Here is a 26,986-nt window from a genome sequence, read left to right as displayed (position 1 = left end):
GTATAGCAAACTTTCTTTCTGACATCAAGTTGAACCTTTTATATCGCCATTTATTTATTTATTTAAGCAATTTATAGAGCGCGCAAATACCCGTGGGTGTCTCGGCGCTACGGACTGCAAGGAGTAGGTCTCATTGAAATGCTCATTGATTGAAAAGCCAGGTTTTTATGAGTTTCCTAAAGGTAGATAGCGTTGGGCATGTTTTTAGGTGTTGGGGAAGAGAATTCCATAACTTGGTAGTGGCAATGGTGAAAATCTTGTCACCCCAGGATGCCTTATATGTGCGGGGAACCCTTAGCAAGTTGGCAGTTGAGGAGCGTAAGGTTCGATTAGGCACATGGGCACAAAAGGCTTTTTCCAGAAAGTCTGGTCTCGTGTTGTGAATGGCCTTAAAGGCGAAGCAGAGGGCCTTAAACTTGATGCAGCTTGATATTGGTAGCCAGTGCAGATTCCAGACTACCGGGGAGATGGAGTTGTACTTAGGGGTGCCTGTTATTAGTCTGGCGGCGGCGTTCTGCACCATCTGTAAGCTCTTGATAATCTTTTGTTGGGCATTCATAAGCAAGCAGTTACAGTAGTCAATTTTTGAAAATACTAGCATGCTAACCAGTGTTTTTCCTGCATTTGGGGGGGAAGGAACGGTAGTAGTTTTTTAATCATTCTGAGAGTATAAAAAGATGAGACGATGGTGTTTGTATGAGCTAAGAAGGTTAGCTTGTCGTCGAATATGACCCCTAAGTTTCTAGCCTTGGGTACAGGGATGGGTGGAGGTCCCAAGATGGTCGGCCACCAAGTAGGAGACCAAGCTGGATGTAGTTTGCCAAATATCACTACCTCCGTTTTATCGGAGTTCAGCTTTAGGCAGTTCTCAGCCGTCCCGGAACTGATGGCAAGCATGCCAGTTTGAAAATTGGCTGCAATTGCTTCTCCGTCGTTAATTGTAAGCACCAGCTGTGTGTCATCGGCGTAGGTGGTCAACCTGATCCCATGGGTTTTAATTACCTTGGCCAGGTCCGACACGTAGATATTAAATAGTGTCGAACTCAAGGATGATCCTTGTGGCACTCCGCAAGGGAGGGTAAATGGGGGAGAGTTAAATTTGCCGAGACTCACCAGCTGAGAGCGATTGGATAGGAAGGAGGCCAAAAGTTCCTTCGCTTTAAGTTTGACACCTAAGTTTGAGACACGGTCGATCAGAGTGGCATGGTCGACCGTGTCAAAGGCCGCTGATAAATCCAGCAATATCAGAATTGCTGATCCACCTTGATCCAAAGTGGCTCTGATTTCATCTGCTGCCTTAATAAGGGCAGTTTCCGTCCCATGGTCCCTTCTAAAGCCAAATTGTCTCATCCAAAAGGTTGTTTTCTTCAATGAAGTTGGCTAGTTGCGTGTACATTATTATTTCAAAAATCTTGGCTGGGAAAGGGAGGTTTGTAATGGGTCGGTAGTTTTTGGTGTCTAGATGCTGCTTCTTCAGCAAAGGTTTGATAGTTGCCCTTTTCCAGGCTGTGGGGTAGATACCTGTATCGAACATGGCGTTGCAGATGTCTGCAAGGTTAGGGGCTAGTAGGTCAGGAATGAGTTTTAATACCGAGGGGGGGGCAAGGGTCCGTTGGGGAGACCGATTTTATGGTTTGGATGTGGTCTTTTATTAATTCAGGTGAGACTTGATGAAAGTGCGAAAAAGAAGGGGAGTTGTTGTTATTTTCAGGAAAGATTAGGTGATCGTTTTTTGATTGCGTGGTGAAGTCGTCGTATATTTTGCTGACTTTGTCTTGGAATGCACTGGCCAAGGCATTGCATAGGTCCTGGGTAGGAGCGGGTAGGGGATTTACAGTAGATCCTGATAGTTTAAGGACTACCTGAAAGAGACTCTTATTGGAATCTTGGGCTGCTTCTATTTGATTGGTGTAGTATTTACTTTTCTCGGTGATTAGGAGCTGTTTATATTGGTGGATTGCCTCTCTATAGCGTGTTTTATCGGAGATGTTATAATCTCTGCGCCAGTCTCTCGAGGTTCCTGCAGCATTGCCTTTCTAGTCTGAGGGTTTCGGAGAACCAAGGTGCTGAAGGAGAGGTTCTGTTTTTTGACAGATTTTTGAGGGGTACCAGTACTTTAAAGGCATTGTTCAGCCAGTCGGAGTATTTAGAGGAATGCTAGTGTAGGATTGACTGTGGGCTCATAGTTGGATGCTAATATTGTGCCATTGTGCCTTTGTGTATCAAATAAGTTGTCACAAGAGTTTTTCCATAGGAGCCATTGTTTTTTGTCTAGATTAACTACCCAGGCTCCGAGTGAGTAGGGCTCCCTGGTTTCTCTCTCAGGTTTTGATTAGAGGCATATTGTATCAGCTGCATGTGTTTCTTACTTTGTCTCCTTATTGATTTGTATCTGACTGATATTAATTGGGTTGGTTGCCAGCAACCAGTCCAGCAGAGCGTCCGTGCAAACTTACCAGTGAAGAACCAGGAAAGAGGTCCTGCTTCAAAACATCCCAGTGGTTTCTAAACTGGTCTAGCTTTTACATCAGCTGGGCTGCTGCGATCCCATGACCCCCGGGCAAACAGTGACCAGAGTAGACCACCATGCAGATCCTCACACAGATTAGCTGATCAGGACATCTGAAAAGAGCTGGACAAAGATCATCGGACAGTCCAAGTCTTTGTCAACCACAGGTCACACTAATAAGCGTCAAATAAAACAGACCTGCTCCCGCTATGAAGGAGAGCCACAACCAATAAGGATTTAGCCACTGGCATCACATCCTCCAATCTGTGTGCAGCAAAGTCTCTGGACAGAAATCTCTTATTTAAGCTGTTCTGGGACACTGGCAGTATGCATGAGAAAATGCAGTAACTCTGTCAGTCCCTAAGATGCAACTCTTCCTTTGTCCTTTACTTGGGGTTCCAGAGCAGAACTTCCCAGGTCAATTAGCTAAAGTGAGGCTATGGACTGCCCTCAGATCGTGGCCTACTACAGTGTAACAGTTGTCCCATGGGACTACATTAAATGCAATACCCTTTTTATGATTAGGCGGTATTATCCATATTTTGTCCATTCATTTAACATATGATAAAAACAAATTTGTTTGAGCGAAAAATAAATACGTTTTAGCAAAAAAGTACATTGTACAGTTAGTCAAGATACTTTTATTCAGCAGTATAGCCATAAACAGACATACCCATCAACAATTAAACACTGTAAAAGCACAATAGGAACAAGCATTGCAATGCAATCAGTCTCGCCTTAGGGACCTTATATGTATTTAGCCATGCAGCACTTTCGCCTGGGTGCTGAAACATCTACTGTTCTTTAACATGGAAGGAAAGTAAGCACCAAACTGCGTGACATCAGTTATGGGAACATGGAGGGAAATATTGCCTTTCAGTAGGAAATGGTATAGTCCAAAGCTCTGTTTTTAATATAAAATCAGGGCCTTTGGTGGTCATATCTGAAAAAATATTGTTGTTTTCGGGTGCTCATGGAAGTCAATTTCTATGGATTGGAAACTAGAGAATGTTAAAGTGACTCTGGTATTAAACTGACCTTTGAAGGTCATTTTCTATCAAGACAGAGGCAGTTGAACAGAAAAAGAAAGTCCCTAAACGGAAGCAGACAAGTACTAGGGCTGATCTCCAGAGTCCACAAAGTACATACACAAGTATATACTAAATTATATTCAAGAGGTTTCGAATGCTCGACCTAAAAAAGGGCAGTACAATTTGCACAAAAAAAAAAGCATAGCCTATTGCCCCTTCAGCCTAAACGGTTTTCACATAAATGAAAGTGGTATATTTATTTATTTTTCAATCTCTATTGATATGAAATTTAGTGCCATATATACAATGTTTTAACAGTGCTGAGGAAGCAGTGCTCGATAGTGAAGACATTTATACAAACAAGGACAAATGTTATCTGCCTACTGCACCATACTATGTCCTAATATATAGGCACTCACAATGTCACCATCCACATATTCCTGTAAGGTATTCAGAGTATCGCAAGGGCCTTCTCTATCACTTTCAGGCACCAGTAGTTCAATCAACTTAATCTATGCAAAAGTGCTTCCCATTGTCTACTTACTCTAATGCTCTTATCACCATCAATGTCAAACTTAAGTTTGACATTGATAACAATAGCGCTCGAGTAAGCAGAATGTGGGAAGCACTTTTGCAGAAATTGTCCTGATGAGACCAGACTAACTATAAATTGGTTGAAACGCTGACATTACTCCCTCTGGTATGTGAATTTTTACTGAAACGTTTGTGCAACATGGAGGAAAACTGCTCTGAACCAATAGAGGGTGCCAACATTCTCCCCCAAACTAACATCGAAGAACCAGCTTTAAGGCAGTGTTTCTGAACAAGGACATTGAAGCAGGCACATCCACCCTGTACAAAACAGCCTGCATGAGAACCATCATCTTGCACATCCAAGTACAGTGTCCCAGTGCACACTGCTACTTACCTGTGTTACTGTGAAAAACAAAGCTATGTAAGAAGCCCCAGTTGTTGGTGTGCAGAGTTTGTAGGGTATAGTCAGTAAGTATTGTCCCCATAGGGTAGATCGATTTAAAAGGCTGTTCATATAGGTCGGAACTACAATACCACCAACCTCCATTCCTTAAAGTCCGGAGCGAAGGGGGGGGGGGGAATAGAGAATTACTCCGACATGCCAGAAGAATTATTGTGGAGCACATCCAGTGAACCAGATTAATGTAGTGTTCACTGAGGATGCAAGGGAAGAGTAGGCCAGGAGAAGAAGATTTAAAGTAAGATGTGGTTTTACTAAGTATTTCATAGTCATTGTCCTGACATACCCCATTAATTACATACATTGGACTTTCAAAAGAACAGTCATTGCAATGAGTAGCTTCTTCTCAAAAGATCATCCTTACTTTCTTCATGGGGCAACCATACCATTTCATGAATTAAAGCTCGAAGTCAGATACTGAAAATGACAGCCAATTTCCATCACCTTATAACCATTGGTGACGCTGAGCCAGTCTAGTCCGAGGGTCTTCAGTGGGATTAAACAATTAGACAGAGGAGTTGAATCCATGGAGTTTACTGGGTCACTAGAAGGCAAAGAACTATCTGGGCAAAAAAGAAAGTCGTTGATTTACCCAGAAACAAGTGTCAAATCAAAGGGTGCAGTGATCGCACCACCAGAGGGAGGAACTGTGGAGGTGATCGAAGCAGCCCAGACGATGCAAATGAAGGCTGGTAATTGGCAACCATGTCCAAAATGTGTTCTTTGTGCTTTTCAACAACAGAGTTGCAAAATAAGGTGCTCTGCTCAGAAACAAGAACACTAGTCTTCTAAAGAAGCTAGACAGGCTTCAAAGGCTAGAGAACCAAGCAACCATAATGCATCAAAACCATTAGCAGCAGCACCAGATAATGCAAGTTTTGTAAACGCTCTACTGGTTCCCAATAGGTGCGAGAATACAATGTTCTTTGTATCGTGCACAAACCAGGCTAACAGTAGCTCAGGATATCTTCAATGAATGGTCACCCACCATCTACCCCAAAAAACTTTTTGCTTGGCAATTGCAAACCTTTTTTTCTAACAAGAAGCCTTCAAAGGGAACAAACCTGGAGATAGATCCATGGGAATACAGGTATCTAGACAAGAACATGCTGAACTCAGTTCCGAGGCTATAACCAAGCAAGGTTTCAGAAAAAACCTTGATAAAAGACTTGTCCTAGCAACCATTACACGAAACCCCACACATTTGGGGTAGTAAGGGAATGTGGCCTGGGAAATCTTTGTTCAGACTCCCATTCTGTGTCCCATCTATGGCCAGATGTAGGAAAATAATTTGCAGTAACTAATGGTCTGAATTGCAAAATCAGAGGCACAGACTATAAAACACCTTTATTCAATGGGAAAAAAACCATGAGCCATATACATTTCTGATACACAAAATGCTTTCATGGTCCTTTCGGAATCACAAATGGGAAGCAGCATGATGAATGCATCCCCATCCATTTACAAGTTGCAATCAGTGGTTTGAGACCACATCGAAATCACAAACCACTGATAAGACCACACCTCGGGGGTAGGTAACTTAACAGACGCAAAAGGAGGCTGTACCTAGTTCAAACTACACTAGAACTGATCCCACAAGCAGCGCTACATACAGTCACTAATATATTGCAAATGAAGCAACTCTGGTTACCTGATTTTCTTGTATGCTCGCCCCCGCCTCTTTTTCGGTGACAGTGATGCTGGTGGCGGAGATGGGGACTTGTCCCGTTTGCTGAAAGTAAACATTTTTGATCAGAAAAAATGTATGCTAGGCCTAATGAAACAATCCTCCACCCCCCCCCCCCCCCCAATTAACCTGCCCAGTCAGATCCCAAATAAAACAGAACACACAAATTCCCGTCTCACAGCCTCTCCAAACGTCACATCGGTTCTACCGGTCAGCCATCTCGTCAGACTTCCAAAACATCCGCACCCTTGCCTTATTCAACCCCCATGCCCTCTGATGAACTCCCTCCCCCAACTCCGAAAAAAGACAACTATATAAATTATACATACAGCCTCCCAGACCGGAAAAGGACAACTGTACAGTGGAAAAACAAAATGTAGCCTGTGCATCCAGAAGTATTTCCTCTCGATAACAGAAATCCGGGTAGGAGCCACCAACGGATTGAAAAATCTAGTATTTTACAGAATTTTATAAAGATGGCACCCAAAACCATTTTAGGATTACTCTACTGTAATAAAAGAAATTGAGCACCCAGGGTGGACGACTGGGGATGGGGAAGAGAATGTTAGAGTTGCACAAGTCAAAGGGTTGGAGTCTTCATGATGTTTATGTTGGGGAATGAGGGCAGCCATTAACTGTAAAGTTTATGAATACTAAGGGCTGGAATTTAAATGCCCAGTACATATTATTCTGTACAAATGAGGTAAGCATGATCTGTAAAAGCTCCTGGGGGCCTCCATCACACAGCCATGGAACTCAACAGGGCTCATAAGGTGGGGGCTGACTATCGGGAGGCATGGCAGTTGGTAGTGTTCCCTATCATAACTTGGAAAAACGTTTGGCTAAACTGCATTTTCCAGCTCAATACTCAACAAGCATTGGCATAGCCAATAGGTCTCGCTTTTGGGACCTTATAAGTGTTTAGTTATACAACTGTTGCAAGGCTAAACACTTATAAGGTCACAAAAGCGAGACCTATTGGCTATGCCAATGCTTGTTAATTTTGCATGTATTGCATTGGTTTTAAGTAACTTTGCAAATAAATAAACTTCAAAGACTAGATGCTGAGGCTGTGTTGGCAACTGTAACATGAACGTGTTTTCCGTGCAGGTATTGGATTTTGAAAACGCTGAATACATTCTTTTTTTAAATTGTAGTATTACATAGTGTGAACTTGACTGAACGATATTGTTGCGCTTTACGTGAGCACCAGTTACATTAAGCAAGACCATCAACATTTTTTATATGTAGGCAAAGGGAGATTAAGTGATTTGCCCAGAATCACAGGATGTTGAGCCAGCGCCGAGATTCAAAACTAAATCGCCCTGCCCCAAAACCTGCAGCTCTGGCCGTTTCACCGCATCCTCTTCCTCGTTCGACCTGGACGGTCTATTTGCTTCTAAGAGTCTCTCGGAAGGGATTTCCTAGTTTCAAGGCTGAAGCTTTGTTATTTAGAGACTAACATGCTTTTGTTTCTGGCTGTACCTACCGCAGCTGGTGGCACTAGGCGCTACAGGCACATACACACATATTGTAATTGCAGATGTCATCATTAGTAGCAGAGTGACACTCACAAGAGGGACTGCACCAAGCTTTTTTCTGCACATAACGTACGAACCTGCTATAATTAATGCAGCTGGTGGCACTATACATGCACATCTGTTGCAATTTCAGTTGTAATCAGAGAGTGATACTCACAAGAGGGACTGCACCGAGCGGTTGTCTGCATATACTACGAGCCTGGTATACATAATGCAGCTGGCGGCAATAGGCGCTATACACACACATCTGTTGTTGTAATCAGTCATTCATTCATTCTCACAAGAGGGACTGCACCGAGTGGTTGGTCTGCAGGGCCTCAGCCAGCAGCCGCACCCGCTCCAGGCTGCCCACCACCCCCAGGTTGAGGTTGAGCTGGGCCAGGGAGTGGGACTCGCCCAGGCCCAGGCAGACGCGCCCCAAGTCCCGGTCGGAGAGGCGTCAGCCCCGCAGTGAGAGCAGACGCACCTAGTTCTCCCACAGGCTCTCGACTACATCCATCACCTCGGCGCTGGACAGGCTCTCCCCCGGAGATCTGGATGGAGCTGGGCAGCATCTTCAGGGGGGTTTGGGCGCCTGCGGTGGAGATCTGTGTGCAGCCCACTGGTCACAGGCTCGACTCCTGGGAAGCTAGATCAGAGGGGTTATGCACCTGGGGCGGCGACCCGAGGTCAGGGGGTCCAGTTCTAAAATTATGGTAGTTCAGTGGAGTAATACACCCAAAGGAAAATCAAAGCAACATGCAGCTCAAATTCCAATTTGAAAGGCTGGTGGGTTAATGCACCTGCCACTGGGAGTTTAAGTAAATAAATCGCCAGGCGAGACATTAAAAACGGAACCGCCCACAAACAAGACGGCTTCACCAATTTAATACAAGCATTGGCCGCGCGGCCGTGAAAGTGAAAGTAATAGCGATCGCGATCAAAGCGAAAGTGATCGCGATCCCTAGGACAGGACGCGCTGTGTGGCAAGCACGCGAGTGGTGCGCGCGCAGCAGTGACTGGCGGCTGCGCACGTGCACGCTCGCGTGCACTCAAGCTTTAGGCCACAGGCAGCACTTTAAAAATCCCAAATACAAAAGGTCTCTCCGAGCCAGCGCAAGCGCTGGGGCTCAGCGAGACCTAAAAAGAACAAAAGCACTATGTTAGAGGCTGTTCGCAAAACCAGAGTATGCAATTTCACATGAACTATTGGCTTGTATAACCATCTACTTCTACGCAAAACTTCATTTTTTCCACCCTTCCTCATTCAAATAGTATGCCATACGTCGACTCAGTATCTGAAAGAACACAATGAAAAAATTAGCCCTTTCACAGAACTCCCCTCGATCAGATCTTAATGGCGCAGAGCTACCATTACAAATCATACAGACTAATGCTATCAGTAGTCAGAATAGGCCAATTTCAAATATTAAATCACCCCAAGCCTAAACACCACCCCCTTCGTTTCAGCCTTAGTTTAGTAGGTGCCCTGGGGTACCAATAAACCAATTCAGCATTGTGTTTCCCAGTTCTTCAATTGCATGTATTCGGTCCTCAAACATGAGCTTGGCATTCTATTTAACTAAACACTACGCTAGCAAATAAAGTTTATTTTGGATAAAGAAACACACACAAAAGCAAGTTTCATGAAACACCTGTGTTGGCCTCAAATCTAGCTTTAAAAAACAAAGTTTTACTACAAATAGGATTAGCACACAGTGCAGCATATGTAGACAGCTACTGTATTTCATGCATTTTTGTTAGATTTATTAGAAAGTGACGTCCACTGTATGCCAAGTACTTCCACCACAATCAACCAAGATTTAAAAAGTGCAGCAAATGCCCCGACAGGGTATCCAGGCGTTTAGGAGTCAAGTGTGGGCACCATCATGCTATGAATATCCAAACTATGCTGAAAATGATCACATTTATGCTATGCCATGCGGTTTATAAAAGATGGGCTCCAAGCGCCATGAATGCAGACAATATACTGCATAGGATCATCATTATGCAAATGGTTGGCACCAATGTGACAAGGATGCCCACAGTGTTGGAAGAATTGATAGCATTATGCAAGGACATTTCACCCCCACCCAATCAGTCAGTCCCAGTGGTATTTTGGTACCCAGTGGCGGCTCGCAAAGGTAATGCTGTGGGGCGGGGCAAGGTGGGGGGTAGGGGAGTCCAACATACGACAGCAAAGGTGAACGTAAATATCTGCCGTTGTACGTCGGACTCCACTACCCCCTCACACAGCCCTGCTTCACCACCCCCACAGCGTTACCTTTGCGAGCCGCCACTGGTGGTACCTGGTGGAGATGCTAGGCAGTCAGGTCGAAAGGTGCTCTGGGCCCACTGCTCAATCCTCTTGACTGGTAGACCTTGCTTATACACACGCCACTCCCCTGGTGACAAGACGTTTTTGGGATGGGAGGGGTAGCTTGTCATTAGATCTCGACAGAGAGCGAAGTCCTGAATAGTAGTCAGAGGCCGTGGAGACACCAATGCTGTAGATCCACGGTGAGCCCCACAAAGGTCAAAGCACAGACCGAAAGGGACAAGGTGGTCGTGGTACTACAGGAAGGTCTTCGGCAGCCCTCCTTGAACCAGTGGAACTCCTAGACACTCTGGAAAGTCTGATGAAGGATCGACTGGCTAAAGGGATGCTGCTGAGGGCGTGGACCTGCAGACAGTCACCCCCCCATGATGGCAGATGAGGTTGCTTGAAGTAGCCAGCCAGAGGGGAGACTTTGGATGAGCTCACGAAGGCTATGGATCGGGTGGTGGGTATTAATGGATGTTACATAACTTCAGCAGGAGAAAAGCCAGCAGGATCGGCTACGCTGGACCCCTATTTTTCATGCTGAATACAATACTAAGATTGAATCAAAGTTGGGTGAGGGGGAGACCGGTGCCTCGAGAATTGGGAAGGTGGGAGGTTGAATACTGTCAGCACGAGTTGGCGGGTGTGGGGGTAACAGTTGAAGGTAGCTATGGCTGCTCATTCTAGACAGGTGGTGCAATGGCGCTGGGAAAGAGGGGATGACTCAGAACACACATAAGGACAGGTGGGTTTTCAATCACTAGGAAATGGCATCTCCTTTGGTATCTCTTGGAATGTGAATGGGCTTGGGAGTAAATTAAAGAGTGTAGTGGTAATGAGATATTTGGCACTAAATTCACCAGACATGATCTGCAGCAGGAAACACATTTGAGAGGCGCCAATTGAGATTTCCTAGGGAAGGGCCTGCAGGCGCAAATCACTAATGCCACCAAGGGAGTCAATCACTAGATGAGTATACTAAGGAAACTTAAACCCTTTCTACCACAAACCGACTTAAAAATGGCGGTACAAGCCCTAGTGTTACCAAGATTGGACTATGGAAGCACAACTCTACGCGGTCTACCCAGATACAAGCTGGCCTCACTGAGGGCATCGCTTAACGATGCGGCCAGACTGGTCTCCAGAACTAAAAGAAATAACCACATTTCACCGACCTTGAAAGCTATGAACCGGCTGCCATACGAAGCAAGAATACACCTAAAGTTCGCCTGCATGACCCTCAAAGCCCTGCATAGCAATACCCCCAGTTACTTAGCACTAAAGCTAGAGCGTTCTGGAGGATGCAGGCAATTGCAAAGTGCAAGTTCACTACTACCAAAACCACAATGCTTCCATAAACAAAAAATTTTTTTAATTTTTTTTTTAAAAAAAAAAAAAAAAAAAAAAAAAAAGAACTGGTTGCAGAGCTCTCAGGGATCGCGCCGAAAATGTGGAACTCCCTACCGCCGGTGATACGTGGAATCCCCTCACTTACCTCCTTCAAAAAAGTAAAAATGCTTCTAATGAACAAACTCACCTCCTAAGACTTTAATGCGAAGTCTACTACTAGTCACCTATGCTACCCATTTATTAGGGTCTACCTCTTTTGTATTGATTGACGATTACCGAATGTACATATACTACCTCAACCTCCTAATGTTTAATAGCGGTGTGTGGATCATTCTTTATTGACTACCAGTCACCTATGCTATCCATATATCACTATCTATATCTATTGTACTGAATGGTGAATATCGATTGTATGTATAACACCTCAACCATCTAATGTTTAATAACTGTATATTGTAAAGCGCTCAGATACCCTTGTGGGTCGTGTTCGCGCTATATATAACTTTATAAATAAATATAAAGGGCCAGTACAATACAATAGTAAATGCAGGGTATTAGACTGGGGCCAGAATGGCTGGGATCCCTATTCGTAGATCCACACTGTTCCAGGTCACAAAAACGGTGGACAGACCCATCTGGATGCTAGGCAGCAGTAAGGGTGGGGAGGGGGGGGGCACAGGGAACATCTGGCTAAAGGGGGTGGTAATTGGAGTGCTCAATGCCCAGAGGTACTGTTGCTGGTAAGAACAACCTCAATATTACTCTCCATGGGGAAATGGATTACATGCTGCATAGGGTTGGGGCGTTGGGATTGGCAGGACGCCCATAGATTATTATTAGCTCGGTTCTTTGAGGGCCCAAGGATTGGAGGACCTCTGGTGGGCCTCACACCAGAGGGACAGACCGTGCTCACATGCAGCCAACGATGCCCGTTTATTAGCACACCTATATGACTTATTGGTGCCCGGGTCCCAACGATAGTTACAGAAAAACAAATACTTGACAAAGGACATATCAGACCTTTCCTCGATCCTCTCAGAGCTGAGGGCACCTAGATCCTTGGGCGCTGACGGACTAGGCCACCCGTGGCCAGATCCTGGAGGTGTCCAACTTGTACTTTCATGAAAATGAGGGATCGTGTCCTCTGGGGCAGCTTTCTGGGATGTCAATAAAGTAGTAATGTGAGGCCACATGATAGCCCAAGGGACGGGAAAGAGGGACAGACTGTACAGTTGAAGAATTGAAGAAGGAATTGTAAGACAGGAAGGCAGGCTACGTGGTGGCACCAGACTTTGAGCAGGCACCCCTTAGCAAGCTTCGGAGAAATATTGGCGCCTCGTCCATTAGGAGGCCAGGACACTTTATAGAGCATACAGCAGGCCAAAATTTATGAGACCGGATATACGGCACAAACGATGCTAGCCTGGCTGGCCATGAAGGAGGAGGATCAACGCTGGATTCCAGCAATTTGCATGAGGCAGGGGGAGCTGGCAAAAATATCTACGGCTACAGCCCGGACCCTCGCCAGACACCTAAAAGACTTGTACCTCGCGCCTCTAGTCATGCAGAGTAATACCTGTGCAATTGTGTGCGCAACCTCCCAGTGAGAATTCCGTAGGGAGGCCAGAAACTCACTAAAGGACATAAGAAAAAAAAAAAAGAAAAGTTATTTTCTACAGAAGTCGCAGAAGCCCTGGTCCAAATCAAGAGTTTGGAAGACCCCAGGTCCTAACTTATCTGCGCCCCCCCCCCCCACCCCCCTATATATTTTAAATGTGTTAAGGGTAAGGTGATCAAACCTTTTTAGGTCTCGCCTTGCGAATGCAGGGCGAAAGCGCCGTCGCCAGCGAGATCTATTGTTGCTAACTTGCCTCGGAAGTGGGACAGGAGATGGGAACGCACAGGGCTTTTGGCGGATTGGAGCCTGTGTACACGCACGTACAGCCACGCGGTGTGCACATCTCCTGTCCGCCTTCCGTCCTCAGCAGCCTCATGCACTTTCACTTTCCATTCCCCCCCGTTGGCTCAACGGAGACAGCTTGTTAAATGTCTAACCAGCGAACCATTGACTACTAAAAGTTAGCGATTGTTTAGCATCGGGAATTCTGGGACGATAGACTATAATATGTTAATGAAGCATTCAGATATACGCGACCTAGTAGTCGCAGACATCCACAGGTTTGCCTCACAGCTCAGGCTGCCCGCAGTCTAGAACTGTCCAGACATGGACAACAAGCTCCCTCCCGGTACTCCTGGCCACTGGCAGGAATTGCCCCCACTTTCCCCTAGGGATCTCCGTTTAACTTTCAAACCATCCAAAAGGTCAAAACAAGGATTCTATAGCAGAGCAGGATCTGCTGCAAGGTCCAAGGTGCCCCCTTGGTTGAGCACTTCTCCCTGAATAACCACACAGCAGATGACCTACAGTGGTGGGTTCTGGACAAAATCATTCTACACCCCAGAGGCAGTGTGGTCGCACTACTAAACCTAAGTGAATGCAGATGGATACACACTCTAGACTCTATAAACACAAGGTTAAACAAACTAGAGGAGACGTACAGACAAATGGTTAAACTTTAGACTGCACTGTACCTCACACATCAGCACTCGTGGGTCCCACTATTGTGCCCCCTTGTTACATAACCATTGGTTCTGAGTTTCATTGTGACATACTGCCCCTGGTACATTCGATTTTGATTCTCTGTTACACACAGTTTTTGGACCGGATACAACTACCCGATTATATCAAGAGCATTTTTATATTAACAAAATGTTTTAAAAAGCACGTATTATTGTCCTTTATTTTTCGCTGCTATAAATCGGTCCATGAACTTGTTGCATCATCGTTTATATAAATAATTGACTTTGCAAATTGTATGTTTTCCTCGTGTATTAATTGCATAATACCCGTCACAAATAGTATGTTTTCCTCGAATATTATTTTGCATAATTGTCACAAGTTTCATGCTCCAATGTGTGTTATTTACTTTTCCATATACAACACTTGAATATGTCCATGCAATGCACTTTAGCCTACTGAGCCTTAGCGTCTCACAGCCAGTTTATCGCTATTGCGTATGTAGCATTAACATCTTTCTCTACATCTAGGAAAACAGACATCCGCCAACTGAGTCATACGACGTCACTGCCATTCACACGCATTCACGCGCCCTACGCATGGCTCCCCGACAGGCTTAGTAATTGATTTCATTCTCCCGATTAGCAGCTTGGCTCCAGCCTAGGATAACCGAGCTACCACGCATGCACGTCTTCTCCTGCATGACGCTCCATGCGATTGCTACGGTAATACGAGCCAACGTGCACGTTACCCACACGCTATTGAGACTATTTATAGCCTCTGCTATTCCAGCCCCTCATTTCTGAAAACACTGACGGACGGAAAGATGCTCTAAATTCCAGATCACGGTGAGCAATAATTAGGGACTTTACAGCGTAGCGCGCTTCGCGCTCGTCATTTTAAACTCTAGACTTATGCCGTCCTCAATATCTTGTTTCTAGAAATACTTTGGACTGGCACAAATAATTTCCCAAACCGACTGGTGGATGCTTAACTCAATATTTCTATCAGGTATGTCTCAGCCCTCAGACTTGTGTTTCATTAATGAAAGCACAGTGGTCAGTCACTGATTCAGGTCTTCGATTTTCACAGGCTCCAAACCGGCTGGTGGAGTTCCTTCTGATTTATTCTCCCACACTTACCTGACCAAGAATCATTCATCGCAGGGTTAAGTTAGAATCTACTTTTGGGTAAGACTCATCGCTTTTAAGTAATATAGTGTCACACACCTTTGCTCTATAACACACCTGACTGTGCTCTTTAAATCAATCCTTAGGCTGCCATCTCTCCCCCTCCTGCCTTGAGGAAGACCCGCCTTGACGCATACACTTTTGCGCGATATACAGGGTCGAACGTCGGCGTATTACCTATGTCCACACAAAGCTTAAGAATACAGTCCCATTCGCCATTGGATTATTAAGCATGTGTAAAATAATAAGGACTTTATGAATTGTTTCCCCTCCGTCATTGTTTACAAATGGTTTTTGTATATAGTATTTTATCACCATTCACCACATGTCACTGCTCACCACAGTCACGTATTTCACATTTGCAATTGAAAGTGTAAATTGCGACAGCCTTTGATCAATTCTTGATCTTTTCTTAAAAATTTGATGGACTCATTTTTCTGGTGTGTATTATACTTTGTTCTTTGCAAATCATTGATTTTGATGCCAATAAGCTATTGCTATGTACTCCAAGTAATTGACCCCCGACAGAACCAAATTTCTCTTTTAAATACGTATACCCAGGTTCTGAGGGACACTGGGTTGCCCCATTACGTTTACATTGCATAAGATAAATAAGCAGCAATTAATACTTGTTTTCCTCTGGGACGTGACGGCGTGCCAGCTCATTGGCTGCGTCACCATCTTCATGTCTTCCCTCAGCTTCACGGCCGTCTTGCTTTGCTTGAAGGAACACAAGAACAGAGCAGTCACTCGCACTCACTACGGGCAGCTGCATGCTGCAAAACCTAACGTTTCACATACAACCCACGCGTCTCATGCAATGCCTTTAGGACTAATGCGGAGTTTAGTGCGCAAGCCCGCTGGCCCCTTGTTCAAATGGGTGTGGGCTTTTATTTACTGAGGAAAAGGCGACCGTGCGCAGGAGCACACGGGACGGAGTCGGTGTGTAGCTAGGTGATAAGAGTGCTTTCACAGCTGGCATAGGAGGACTGTATCCAAGGAATGAGCTCTACAGCAACCGGAGGGTGTGACTCAGCAGACATTGCGCAACCGCACGACAGACAGTGGCAAACAAGGAAGTCTGCGCAAGTTTACAGAAGTAGACAGCAGGAGCACTCTGGGGCGAAATAATGCTGCGGTCGGGTCGTGAAAACTTGAAGCATCTCAGAACAGCACAACGTGAGCGTCAGTGTGATGAGCACGGGGCGTTTTCAGTCAGGAAGTGGGATATAACACTTGAAAGATGGGGACTGTGCATACCGTACGGGTGCGCCCTGATGCAACTGTAAACAATTTAAGAATTTTGTTTCAAACAAATGAGCTGGTCTCAGTTTTTTTCCCCCAGCAGAAACTAAAAACTTTCTATACAACGCTCAAATCTGCACGCAACTTCGGGGCAGTGTCCATGTTTTTTTAGCACAACTGGGACTCGCCGAATTATGAGATACAATTCGAAACAGCTGCAGGCAGCAACCGCCATAGCTTGATAATATAGGATGACCAGATTCTCAAAACAACAAACATTTGCAATGCAATAGGTCTCGCATTTACGAGAGTTTGAGCTATTGGCATTGTAAATGACAATGCCTTTTATGTGTTAATTTTTAAAACATAAATAAAAGGCATTTAACAATGCCAATAGCTTAAACTCTCGCGAATGCGAGACCTATTGCATTGCAAATGCTTGTTATAATATTTATCATGAGGTCCAGCCATGGGGTGAAGTCACTCGAAATCTTAGAAGGGAAACGATTCTGCTAATCCACAAACCTGGGAAACCTCTGGAGGAGTGTGCCTCATATAGGCAGATATCCCTACTGCACATGGAGAAGTGTGGCTCACTGGTTAGAGTAGGCAGACCTGGAAGCAGAGGTCAGCCCACGACCAGGGTTCAATTCCCGGCTCGGCTGGGTCTTGAGTCCATAAATTGTCCATGGACTCGATAATTCTCGCTCCAGTGCATACTCGATTCATGGGTTCACACTCTGCGACTCTGGGCAATAGCTTGCTTAATCTCCACAATGGCCCCTCGCGGCGGGATGCCTGGCTTTCACCTTGTGGATGCCCTGCTGGGTTATCTCACAGGGGAATACCAGGACGGGTTCCCTAAGCAAGCGCTTAGAGACCGGTTGGCGATTTGCGCTATATAAATATCTGCACATTTACATTTACATGGAGACAAAATTATTTGCAAAGGCGTTGGCAACTCGTCTATTGCAGGCGATAGACGGCATAGTGGCCCAGAACCAGTCTGGATTCATGCCCTATAGGTCCACAAGATAATCTCTGGTGGCTCTTAGGTTGCCAGACAACTCCAGGTGAGGGAGGGACTACTACGAGAGATTGTTCGACTCCTTGGAGTGACCCTACCTGATGGCCTTTCTAGAACGTATTGACTTTAGTCCAGTGTACTGCGAGTGTCTTCTACCTCATGGACCAACGGAGAAGATACGGCTAAATGGCACATTGTCTGACGAATTTGTGCTGGGCATGGCTGCTCTTTGTGGTGGCAAACTGGATGCACTGCTGAGCAGCCTCTAATGGGACGGAGATTGGGGAAGACATGGTCTCCCTATATGCAGACGACCTACTTCTATACCTTGCGGAGCCAGGCCAATCCCTTTCGCATTCCATGGCGATCCTGTGGATCTTTGGGCTTTACACTTGCATTACGATCAACTGGGAAAAGTCCATAGCACACCTATTGTCGCAGTGGACGTCACAGGCGGATGTCCTGTCTCAGTGGGATGCCATTGGGTTTACCCATTTAGGAATATACTAGACTACGGACTGCAAATTGTGTTATGACATATGAGACGTGTGACACTGGTGCTGGCTCCCCCTTTCCTTACTAGTAAGGGTGGCACTATATAAAATGATTTACCTCCCAAGTTTCATTACATACTGCAAAATTCAATGGTCGGAGTCCCTTAACCACTTTTTTCAGGCATTCTCTAGCATTGAAGCATACTGCGGATTTCCCTTGGAACTCCGATGAGACAGGGGACAGATGCCTTGCCAGATTTAGAGTTGTACTACTGGGCTGCCCTACCTACTGATAGTAAACGATTGGTTCTTCACTGACAAGAGGGAACAAGCCCCGATGGCCGATAGATGGCAACTGTAGCCCTCTTACTTCACTTAATTGCTCTAAGAGACAGGAAGACGGACTACCCTTCTAAGCAAATGCTGTAGTAGGGTCTCCAGCTGGTCATAGTGGCCCCTATCATATCTAGCCAGCAGTGCTTGAGTGTTGGCTATGCGCCAATGATTGGCCGCCTGCGCAGCTACCCTTTTGCCCGATGCATCTAGTAACTTGGATTCTTTATCCGGGGGTGGTGCATCCCTGGAGGTTTGTGAATTGGCGCGCTTTCTAGCTGTGGTAACCACTAGTGAATCCAAAGGCAGCTGTCCTTTGATGTACGCAGAGTCGTCAGAGGCAGATCTATATTTTTTGATTCTAAGATTAGGAATCCTGGCTCGTAAAGGATCTTTGAATATTTCAGGGGCATGCTTAATGACCCCTTTAATCATTGGTAGAATTTGTACAGTTTTCTGGGACTGTTCAAATGTATCTAAAAGGAAATCCTCCTCTGTTGTGTCGGAGTGCATGTGCACACCGTGAAAAACAGCAGCCCTATTAATGAGTTGTCCAAAACCAATATTGTCATCTGGGGGAGATGGTTTTGTTGGGTATGGTTGATGGCTTGGGAGGTCTGGTAGATCTATTGGGTCGTTGTAATCCCAATCGTCTTGTGGTATGTCATCTGGATCCGTGAACGTGTGATTAGGGTCTCCCCCCTAAGTCATCATTATCATCACCTTGTGGTGGTGTATATGGTGGAGAAGTTACAGGTAGAGGTGGTGTAACAGGTTTTGGGAGAGGAAGGGGATTAGAAGGAAGGACAGGAGAAGGAGGCATAGGTGAAGTGGCACAGTCCTTCTTGACAGGCATTGGAGGGGTATGTGCTGTGTCTGACTTCCTCTTCTTGCATGGCACAGCTGTGACATGTCCTGTTTAAGGATTAATGGAGATCTTTTTCTGTTTGGAATCGACAGGATCCGGATGAAAAAGTTACTCTTCCTCGATAACCGCTTTTGGCGTTGTTTTTTTCGGTTCCGAGCGGGGCTGGATTTCATGCTCTTTGGCCTTAGGAGGCGTTTTAGAATCCTTTGGCTTGTTTTTCGGTTCCGAAGGCTTGGGTTTCTAAGCCGAAGTATGGTCTTTAGGTTTGGAAGTGTTTGAAGACGGTTTTTCTGTCGGCCTCGAGGTGTTGGGGGCCGATTTGTCTTCCAACGTCTATTTTGGAGCCGAATGTTCATTTGGCTTTGGTATCGAAGGCGCCGGTGGGACTATTACATGCAGTTTGCTTGGTGCCAAGCTACCGGAAGGCTTGTCTTTCTTCTTCGGAGCCGGGGTTTCTGAAGTGTGCTTTCAGTCGCGACTGGGGCCAACAGGCGAAGTCTTGACCAGTGCCTTCTGTTTTGGAGGTGGGGTTGGGGCAGTAGTACTCTCGTTGACCAGGAGTGATGGGGTCGTCTGAGTCTTCTGCCTCACACGATTTGTAGATCTTCGGAATCTTCTTTGGAGACACCTGGGCCTTCAAAAAAGTCCACTGGTTCCGGAGCTGATCTCTGCGCCATGATGGGACGTCGAGCCTGACGATCTCGAATGGTCTTTTTCGATTGAAAAGAGGCGCAGGCTTGGCAGCTGAACTCGTGTTCTGGCGAGAGGCACAGGTTACAACCTTATGATGGTCACTGTGTGGGAACATCGCTCCACACTGGGGGCATTTTTTGAACAGCGTCCTTTCCATGAGCCGTAGGAATGAACTGCGTTGATAGGCCTAGCGGCCCGCGTCAACGACTGGAATCGAACCGATGAAAGGCGTGTCGAAGATTGATGTTCGAATTCAATTCAAAGAGTTACAGAAAGTTATGCACGTCGGAAAAGTTTGAAAACAAAGTTTCAAACCGGTGCGCAAAAGTTGCATCCGAACCCAATGGCGAAAAAAAACCATCGGAGAACGGAGTCTATGCCCATGCGCACTATCGTCCAAGGGAGGAGTCACCTATCTCTTGACTACAAAGACTTCTTCCAAGACAACAACAAGGTGCAAGCATCCGAGCCCAACACCAGATGGCGATCTAATGCAAAGTGTGCAATCTGCAGCTTATATGCCTCGAACATTATGCTTCAAGAACTTTGTATAGCTGAACAGACCAATTCACTAAAAGCATGCTAGAAAAGATCTAGCTTTCTGCCAAATTAGATGTAATTCAGTTCAGCCGTTTGAGTTATCACTGTTCAATTCTTATGGAAAAATGAATGGGGATTTTAAGTTTTAGGACCTTTTTTCGCAGCCTCAGCTTGTATATCTAACTTGAAACGTTCCAGGAAGGAGCTGAGAGGATGAACTTTTGTTTGGAAAGTTTTGTTTAGATTCGGCAAACAATGGCAAAGTTATAAGCAAACCAAAAACTCCATCTCCTATGGCAACTAGATCCTAGGCAACCACCACTCTAAATGAATATACACACATATATATACACACACACACATATACACACACATTGAGAAAATGCCTCTTATTACATGGTTAGCCCCCCTCCCCTATTTGCCTGGAAATATGGTTCCCATTTAAAGTGCACAGGGTCCCTGCCAATCAGGTCCCCTGTGCCAGCGCTCCTTCCTTAGAAGCTGTACCAGTTGGCACTTCACACCCCCTGTAAGTCCTCAGTAAATGGCACCCTGGTACCTAGGGCATTGGGACTGAAGAGGGTCCCCTAGGGACCCCTCACCAAGGCCATGTACACTGTCACTGCAGCATGCATGCAAAGTAGACACTGCCAGTGTGCCATGCCTCCCAGCCCTACCTAAGCTACAGGTAAGTCACCCCTCTAGCAGGCCTTACAAGCCCTAAGACAGGGTGCATTGTATCTCTGGTGTGGCCACATCTGGACAAGTAGATATGCCCCAACAATATTTGAGTCTATTTTTAATATTTTCAGTGCCAGTAAAGCCATAGAGAGTAAATGGACTGGAAACAACTCTAGTTCCCCAGCACCATGATGGCTTTACTGAATTCAGGAGTGTTTGGTACTAAACATATCCTCCCCATAAACCAACACTGATGCCAGTGTGGCATTTATTGTAACATGTATCCAGAGGGCACCTCAGAGGTACCCCTGAAAACCTACCAACCTTGGTGTAGTCACAGACTGGCTTAAGGCAGACTGACACCACCAGACATGTTTCTGGATCCCTGGGTTGAGACCCTACTCGGAGGAAAGAACAAAGCACATCCTGAGAGGTGTCGCATCTCTTCCCCCAGCAGGAGCATAGTAGGTGAGAGGGAAGCTTGCAACCTCTGTAATGACTCCCAGCATCTGCTGCTAGCAGCAGATGGCAGCCCCCAATTCATCAAACCCCTATGTTTGGTGGGAGAACAAGCGGGAAAGAATAGGAGGTGTGCCCCTCTACGACAACTCCACCCATCTGGTACAGGAGGCAAAGTGAAGCACATTTTTCAGTGCACAACCTTTTGAACGTGGTGGGTCTTATCCAATCAGGGCTAGGGCTATTGCACCCCTCCCCCCAGGGAGGATGGCATAATAGTGGGTTTAAACCCAAGTAAATTATGGATGGAGTGCAGACATTTTTCAGACACTCACCCCCAGTCAACGATCTGGGTTGGATCCATCATAGTTCTTTAGCTCACTTTGCCACCCCAGTTCAGTCCCAGCAATATGCAAATCAGTCTTGACCCTGTGCCTCATGGGAACAGTCCAGGCAGAACTTCCAAGCCAGGTCTTCCATGGACCGGAAACAAGAATCCTGGGACTGGTTTCAGGGTATCACACCTTATCAGCCAGGCTAGCTAGTGGGCATAGACACCAAAGGAAAGAGATCCATTGGTCCCTCCCTGTCACTCACCTATAACACCCCTAAATCTAGTATTTAGGTGGCACCCCAGGACCCTGAATAAGAGCTGGACACTAGTGTTGCACCAGTGGAGAAGACTACAGGCACCTGCTGATTTGGCCCAAGCTCTACAGGCCTGTCTGCAGCCATAGACTATCCTGTGCCAAAAGACAAGTCTCAGATTTTAACCACCTACCCACCCCCACCCAAATACCATACAATAATTAGGCAGTTGGAGTCCCACACAACCAGCATTAATCCAAGTGAGGAATACTTCCAAGATGGAAAACCTGTACTAAAATAAAAATGAAGTTTCAGGAAAGAAAAGGGAGAAAATAAAGCCGATTTTAGATTAGGACATTATAGTGGGGTGAGTGGTGAGGTGGGGGTATTAACATGTTTCCAAAATGAAGTGTTTCATAGTAAATTGTACCTTTCATAAAATAACTTGTTTGGGAAAAAAAGGACTGCATTTCCCAGAGGCATAACTATCATTTGAGGCCCATTGTATCCCAATTATGGCGACTTACCCTCCCAAACCAGGAGCAGAACATTGCCCTTGCATTTATATTAAGGCCCATGGCGCTCTAGCTATGTTACAGGCATTGCTAAATCTATACTTGCAGGATATTTGTGTGAGGAGTATAGCTGAAAGATTAGTCCGAGTCAAGAATCCCTTATCTGTACCTGAAGCACCTGACATCGGTGGCCATTCGTCAACATATCCTCTGGTCACTCTGAAGTGGCCCAGACTGTCCCTGCTGCTTTCAGGTCGCTTCCTTCCAGAATCCAGGCTGGGATTCCACCGGACCCTTTTCACCTTCATGGCAGCAGTACTTCTGCACACTTCCTCCATTGAGAACGATGGCGGTTTCCTACACCACTCCAGGCCTATGCACCCGGCTTCCCTGGGATAGTTAACTCTGGTACCACGGTATCCACGGGTGGGGTGGCTCTTCAAACTCTTAAGTTCCAAAGGGTTTGCTCGAAGTCCTCCTAGAAGGGTCCTTAAACTTTAAAACTGTAACCGTGACTTTCCCATAGAATGGTACAGAGCCCGCGGTTGTGTTAGCACACTGCACCCGTCCTCCGTGGGGTCCTTATCTACTCACCTTAGGGTCACAGCAATTCTACATGCTCTAGACTGTCTTGACCAGAGTCGTGGTGGTTATATCACTATTTTAGTATATGGTTTGGTCTCCTCCTGGAGCCTGCTGTGTATTGTGCTACTTACATTTGTTCTATTGATCTCGTATTGTGTGCATTGTGTTCTATCGTTGTCTAGAAATTACCAGAGTGTTATATTAATAAATACTTTTTTTTATATAACTACTGAGTGGTTCTACTTTCATTTAATCAATATAGGAGATTATATTCTAGTAAAACAAGCTGCTTTACATTCCTTCAAGATGAAGCCTGAAGGCTTCTCTCCACAGCTACCACTAGGATAGCTTTCTAAAGGTCATCTTTGACCTCATACATCATAATGGTCGTTTGGACTGGTGCAATTTGCCCACTTTAATTAGTGGACAGCATATACCAGGCCAACTTTGCACAGGAGCAAGTTTAGTGGGCACCAGTAAAGTAAATGTCCACAAACTGAAGACTACATGACATCTTCCAGCTAGAGCAGCCTTTCACTTCAACAAACCGTTTATTCAATGCCCAATAAGTATCATGTGCAAAAAAATCTGTCCGCCACAGTAGGTAGACACTAAAAATCTAATCTGCCTATTACTGTGCGCACTCTCAAACAGAACAAATGCAACTGCAATGCAAACTATCCCAAAAAAACGGTACAATATGTGCAGTAACAGTAATGACTCCACTATACAAACCGGACAGGTTGAACAAAGCATCATTGAAAGTTCCCCTTGTGTGCACATGGAAAAAGAAAGCAGTGCTAGCAGCAGGGTCATCTTCATGCACATTAAGACTGGTACAGCATAGATATCAGCAGTGCAAACTTCCCCCACTCAAACATAACCGGTATCGCACATGCTGCAAACGTGTAAGCTCCCATTACAGACAAAGTAAACCACTTGTAGCAAGCTTTTATCACACAGGCACAGTATGGTAAGCAAAAGTTCACAATACATCCAAACAATACAAACGCTGTGCAAGCATCGCATACAAACCCCTCTCCCCATAGATGTCCAGAACATACATCAGTATAGCAAGCTCTCACTGACAACATAAGGTCTATGCTACTAACAGCCCTCTAGGGGTGAGATTGTGGACCTCAAATCCTTCTAGCAGAGACTGTCCATTATCTTGTCCTGTTCATTATTGCAGCGTCAGCGCTGGGTGAATGCAAAATGCACAAATACGGGTACCAGCATGCACATTAAAACAGTGCTTCAATATCAGGAGAACATATGTGGCTGGACAAATGAATGAATGCAAGAGCCAGTCACTAGATGGCTGCAACAATGCAAAGATGAGCAACCAAGTGAAAGGGTGACTGGTAACTAAGAGGATGTATAGATAGATAAGTAACTGCATGAATAGAAGCATCCGGGCACTGTTAGAAACCAGAGTCACTCGTATTGTCCAATGTATGTTCCATTTACAGGAGTCCTCTCTTCACCCTCCATGATTTCCCACTTCATGTTTCTCGCAATAGGGTGTAATATGGTTGCAAACGGTTCAAATACTTTGAGCAAGTTAGTGAGCCAAGTTGTTGTTAATGTACCTAATCTCCCCATCACAATTGCAGGCAAAAGTGCTGCAAATGTTGTAGAAAGGGTACTCTATAGGATGTCTAGGATAACAAGGGGTTTTGCGCTGTCCTATGCCATTATGTGACAGGAAAAAAACATTCAAAGTTACACCTAGATCACAAATTTAGGGAACACAAAGTGTTACATGCATGAGGGTAGCAAGGGTGTCAAAAAAAGCCATACAAGTCCATCTACAGATAAGTGTCGTTATCTAGTCAGCTAGTGTTGCAGCCACTCACTGCTTCAGCCATGAGATCTGCCAGTTTAGTCCATATCTCCCCGCAAACCATCCTCAACTCATTCAGTTGAGTTCGAACTCTGGGCAGTCCTCTCAGCAGTGAGGACAGATATCAGAAGTGAAAGTTTACATATTTCACGAATGTGGCTGCGCATCATTCAGCTCTTTTGAAGGGAGATTCCCAAAATAACCTATTTAAAGTGTACATGTTTCAGCCTTCCAGAGTGAGTCAGCCTTTACTTATCCCGAATTAATTCAGTGGAATTAAGTAAGAGGTTAACCCTTCTATAGCCAGATGGCTGACAAGCAAAAGGAAAGAGCCTAGCAAGTAAAGAATGAGAAAGGCAACAGATTTTTATGGGCAAGTGAAGCTTTAAGAGGAGTAGGTATGCACCCATGGGACAGTCAAGGAGAGTAGGACGCATGGAATTAAGACTGAATACTGGGACGCTATCAAACACCATCACATACTTTTCTGCAGAACTCATCTCGTGGGTTTCATCTTCTGAATCTGTAAGCTCATACAGCGGTAAGCTCTTCGAGCACTGGTGGGGCTGCATATTTGGAAGGGAGCCAAAACCATCGTTCTCCACATCTGTCAGAGAATGAGAAAACGTTACTGCCATTAAAGTATCTTACTTGTATTGGCTTGAATGATTAAAGATCAACATTGTGCATATCCTACCATACAGTAGCAGAGTCAGAAGTTAGTTCTTTTTCCTCACTTTGTAATGAGGCAGTTATCCAGGGAACTTCAGGCCTCGCAGCTTCATCCAATGCTTTCCACGCACTGACAATCACCAAGACAGCATATTTGTACCTTCTATCACTGCCTATGTGCATCTGGTGTAGGATTTAGGACTACTGCAGAACCTCTGGAGGGACGGTTGGGTCACATATGGCCATTAAAATGTAATGACTAAAAAGTACATTTGCAATTAGTTTCCTTAGCAACAGGATTCCTTTAAAGACCGAAATGCCATGCACAGACTCGCAAATAGTAGCTTATGTTAAAGACTTTAGCAGTCCATTTTTTCCAAAGCTTTATTCGACAATTTGTCTATAAGCAGATCACAATACAACATGATTTAACATTAAAATACAGTAAGTTCAAAGAATAACAAGCATTGGCATAGCCAATAGGTCTCGCCTCTGGGACCTTATAAGTGTTTAGCCATGCAACACTTGATGTTGCACCAAGGATATTGTACTGGATAACTAAACACTTATGAGCTCCCAAAGGGGAGACCTATTGGCTATGCCAATGCTTTTTTTTTTTTTAAAGGACAAGCAGTGCTATCAGGCTCCGGCTGCCACTTAGTCCTCCATATCCCATGTCGACGCTGCAGCCATCTTTGAGAGGGGTAGAAAGAGCGCGCGAGGGGGGGTAGAGCGCGAGGGGGTAGAGCGGTATAGAGGCTGTGAGACCCGTTGAGGCCCCCTTAAAAAAAACTGCCGGTGCTCAGACCCGGCCCACTTAAAGCCCTGGATGTATTCAAATAGTGCTTAGCAAGAGCATATCTCATATAGTAGCTCAGTGCATTGTGTAACTGCTGCTGAGTTTTATGTTCCCCCATAAGTTAGTCGAACTCAACCTTTCATCCTGTTGAGAAGCTTAGAGTGAGTACCCCTGAGCTGGGCAGCAACAGCACCTTTTTAAGATTGCAAAATAACTGCAAATTGGCAAGACATTTCATTAGTTCGATGGAAGCACACCAAGACTACGACTCCCAGAATGCACTTAAATTATTTGTATATTGTAGATTAGGACTAAACCGCAATGCTTGGCAGGCACAGAGTGCTTGCGTGCTCTGTGCAAATGACCTGTGTGCAACTGTATCACCAAGAAATGACACGAGGGAATGCTCACAAAACTGCTGTGAAGGTGTAGTGCGGGTGTTTGAGCAGTGCAACGAGT

At 45.3% G+C, this 26,986-nt stretch overlaps 1 protein-coding gene and 1 long non-coding RNA gene across 6 annotated transcripts in view; one reads left to right on the top strand and one right to left on the bottom strand.

The window, feature by feature from the left end:
* LOC146811975 (uncharacterized) overlaps positions 1–26,986 on the bottom strand; it is a 696,581-nt gene that overhangs the window by 161,299 nt on the left and 508,296 nt on the right. For all 5 annotated transcript variants that reach the window (XM_085618952.1, XM_085618950.1, XM_085618951.1 and 2 more), the window contains 2 exons: positions 25,540–25,663; positions 6,186–6,266 (listed from right to left, as the gene is read on the bottom strand). In XM_085618952.1, coding sequence (XP_085475078.1) covers positions 6,186–6,266; positions 25,540–25,663 — 205 coding nt within the window. The remainder of the gene's footprint in view (positions 1–6,185; positions 6,267–25,539; positions 25,664–26,986) is intronic.
* LOC146811977 (uncharacterized) lies at positions 14,802–15,183 on the top strand. The gene is made up of 3 exons (XR_014965855.1): positions 14,802–14,840; positions 14,934–15,003; positions 15,085–15,183. It is a non-coding gene; the product is annotated as an uncharacterized LOC146811977 (long non-coding RNA).

Source organism: Triturus cristatus, chromosome 7, assembly GCF_964204655.1.
Source record: "Triturus cristatus chromosome 7, aTriCri1.1, whole genome shotgun sequence".
NCBI lineage: Eukaryota > Metazoa > Chordata > Amphibia > Caudata > Salamandridae > Triturus > Triturus cristatus.
This window is presented reverse-complemented; position numbering and strand designations above follow the sequence as displayed.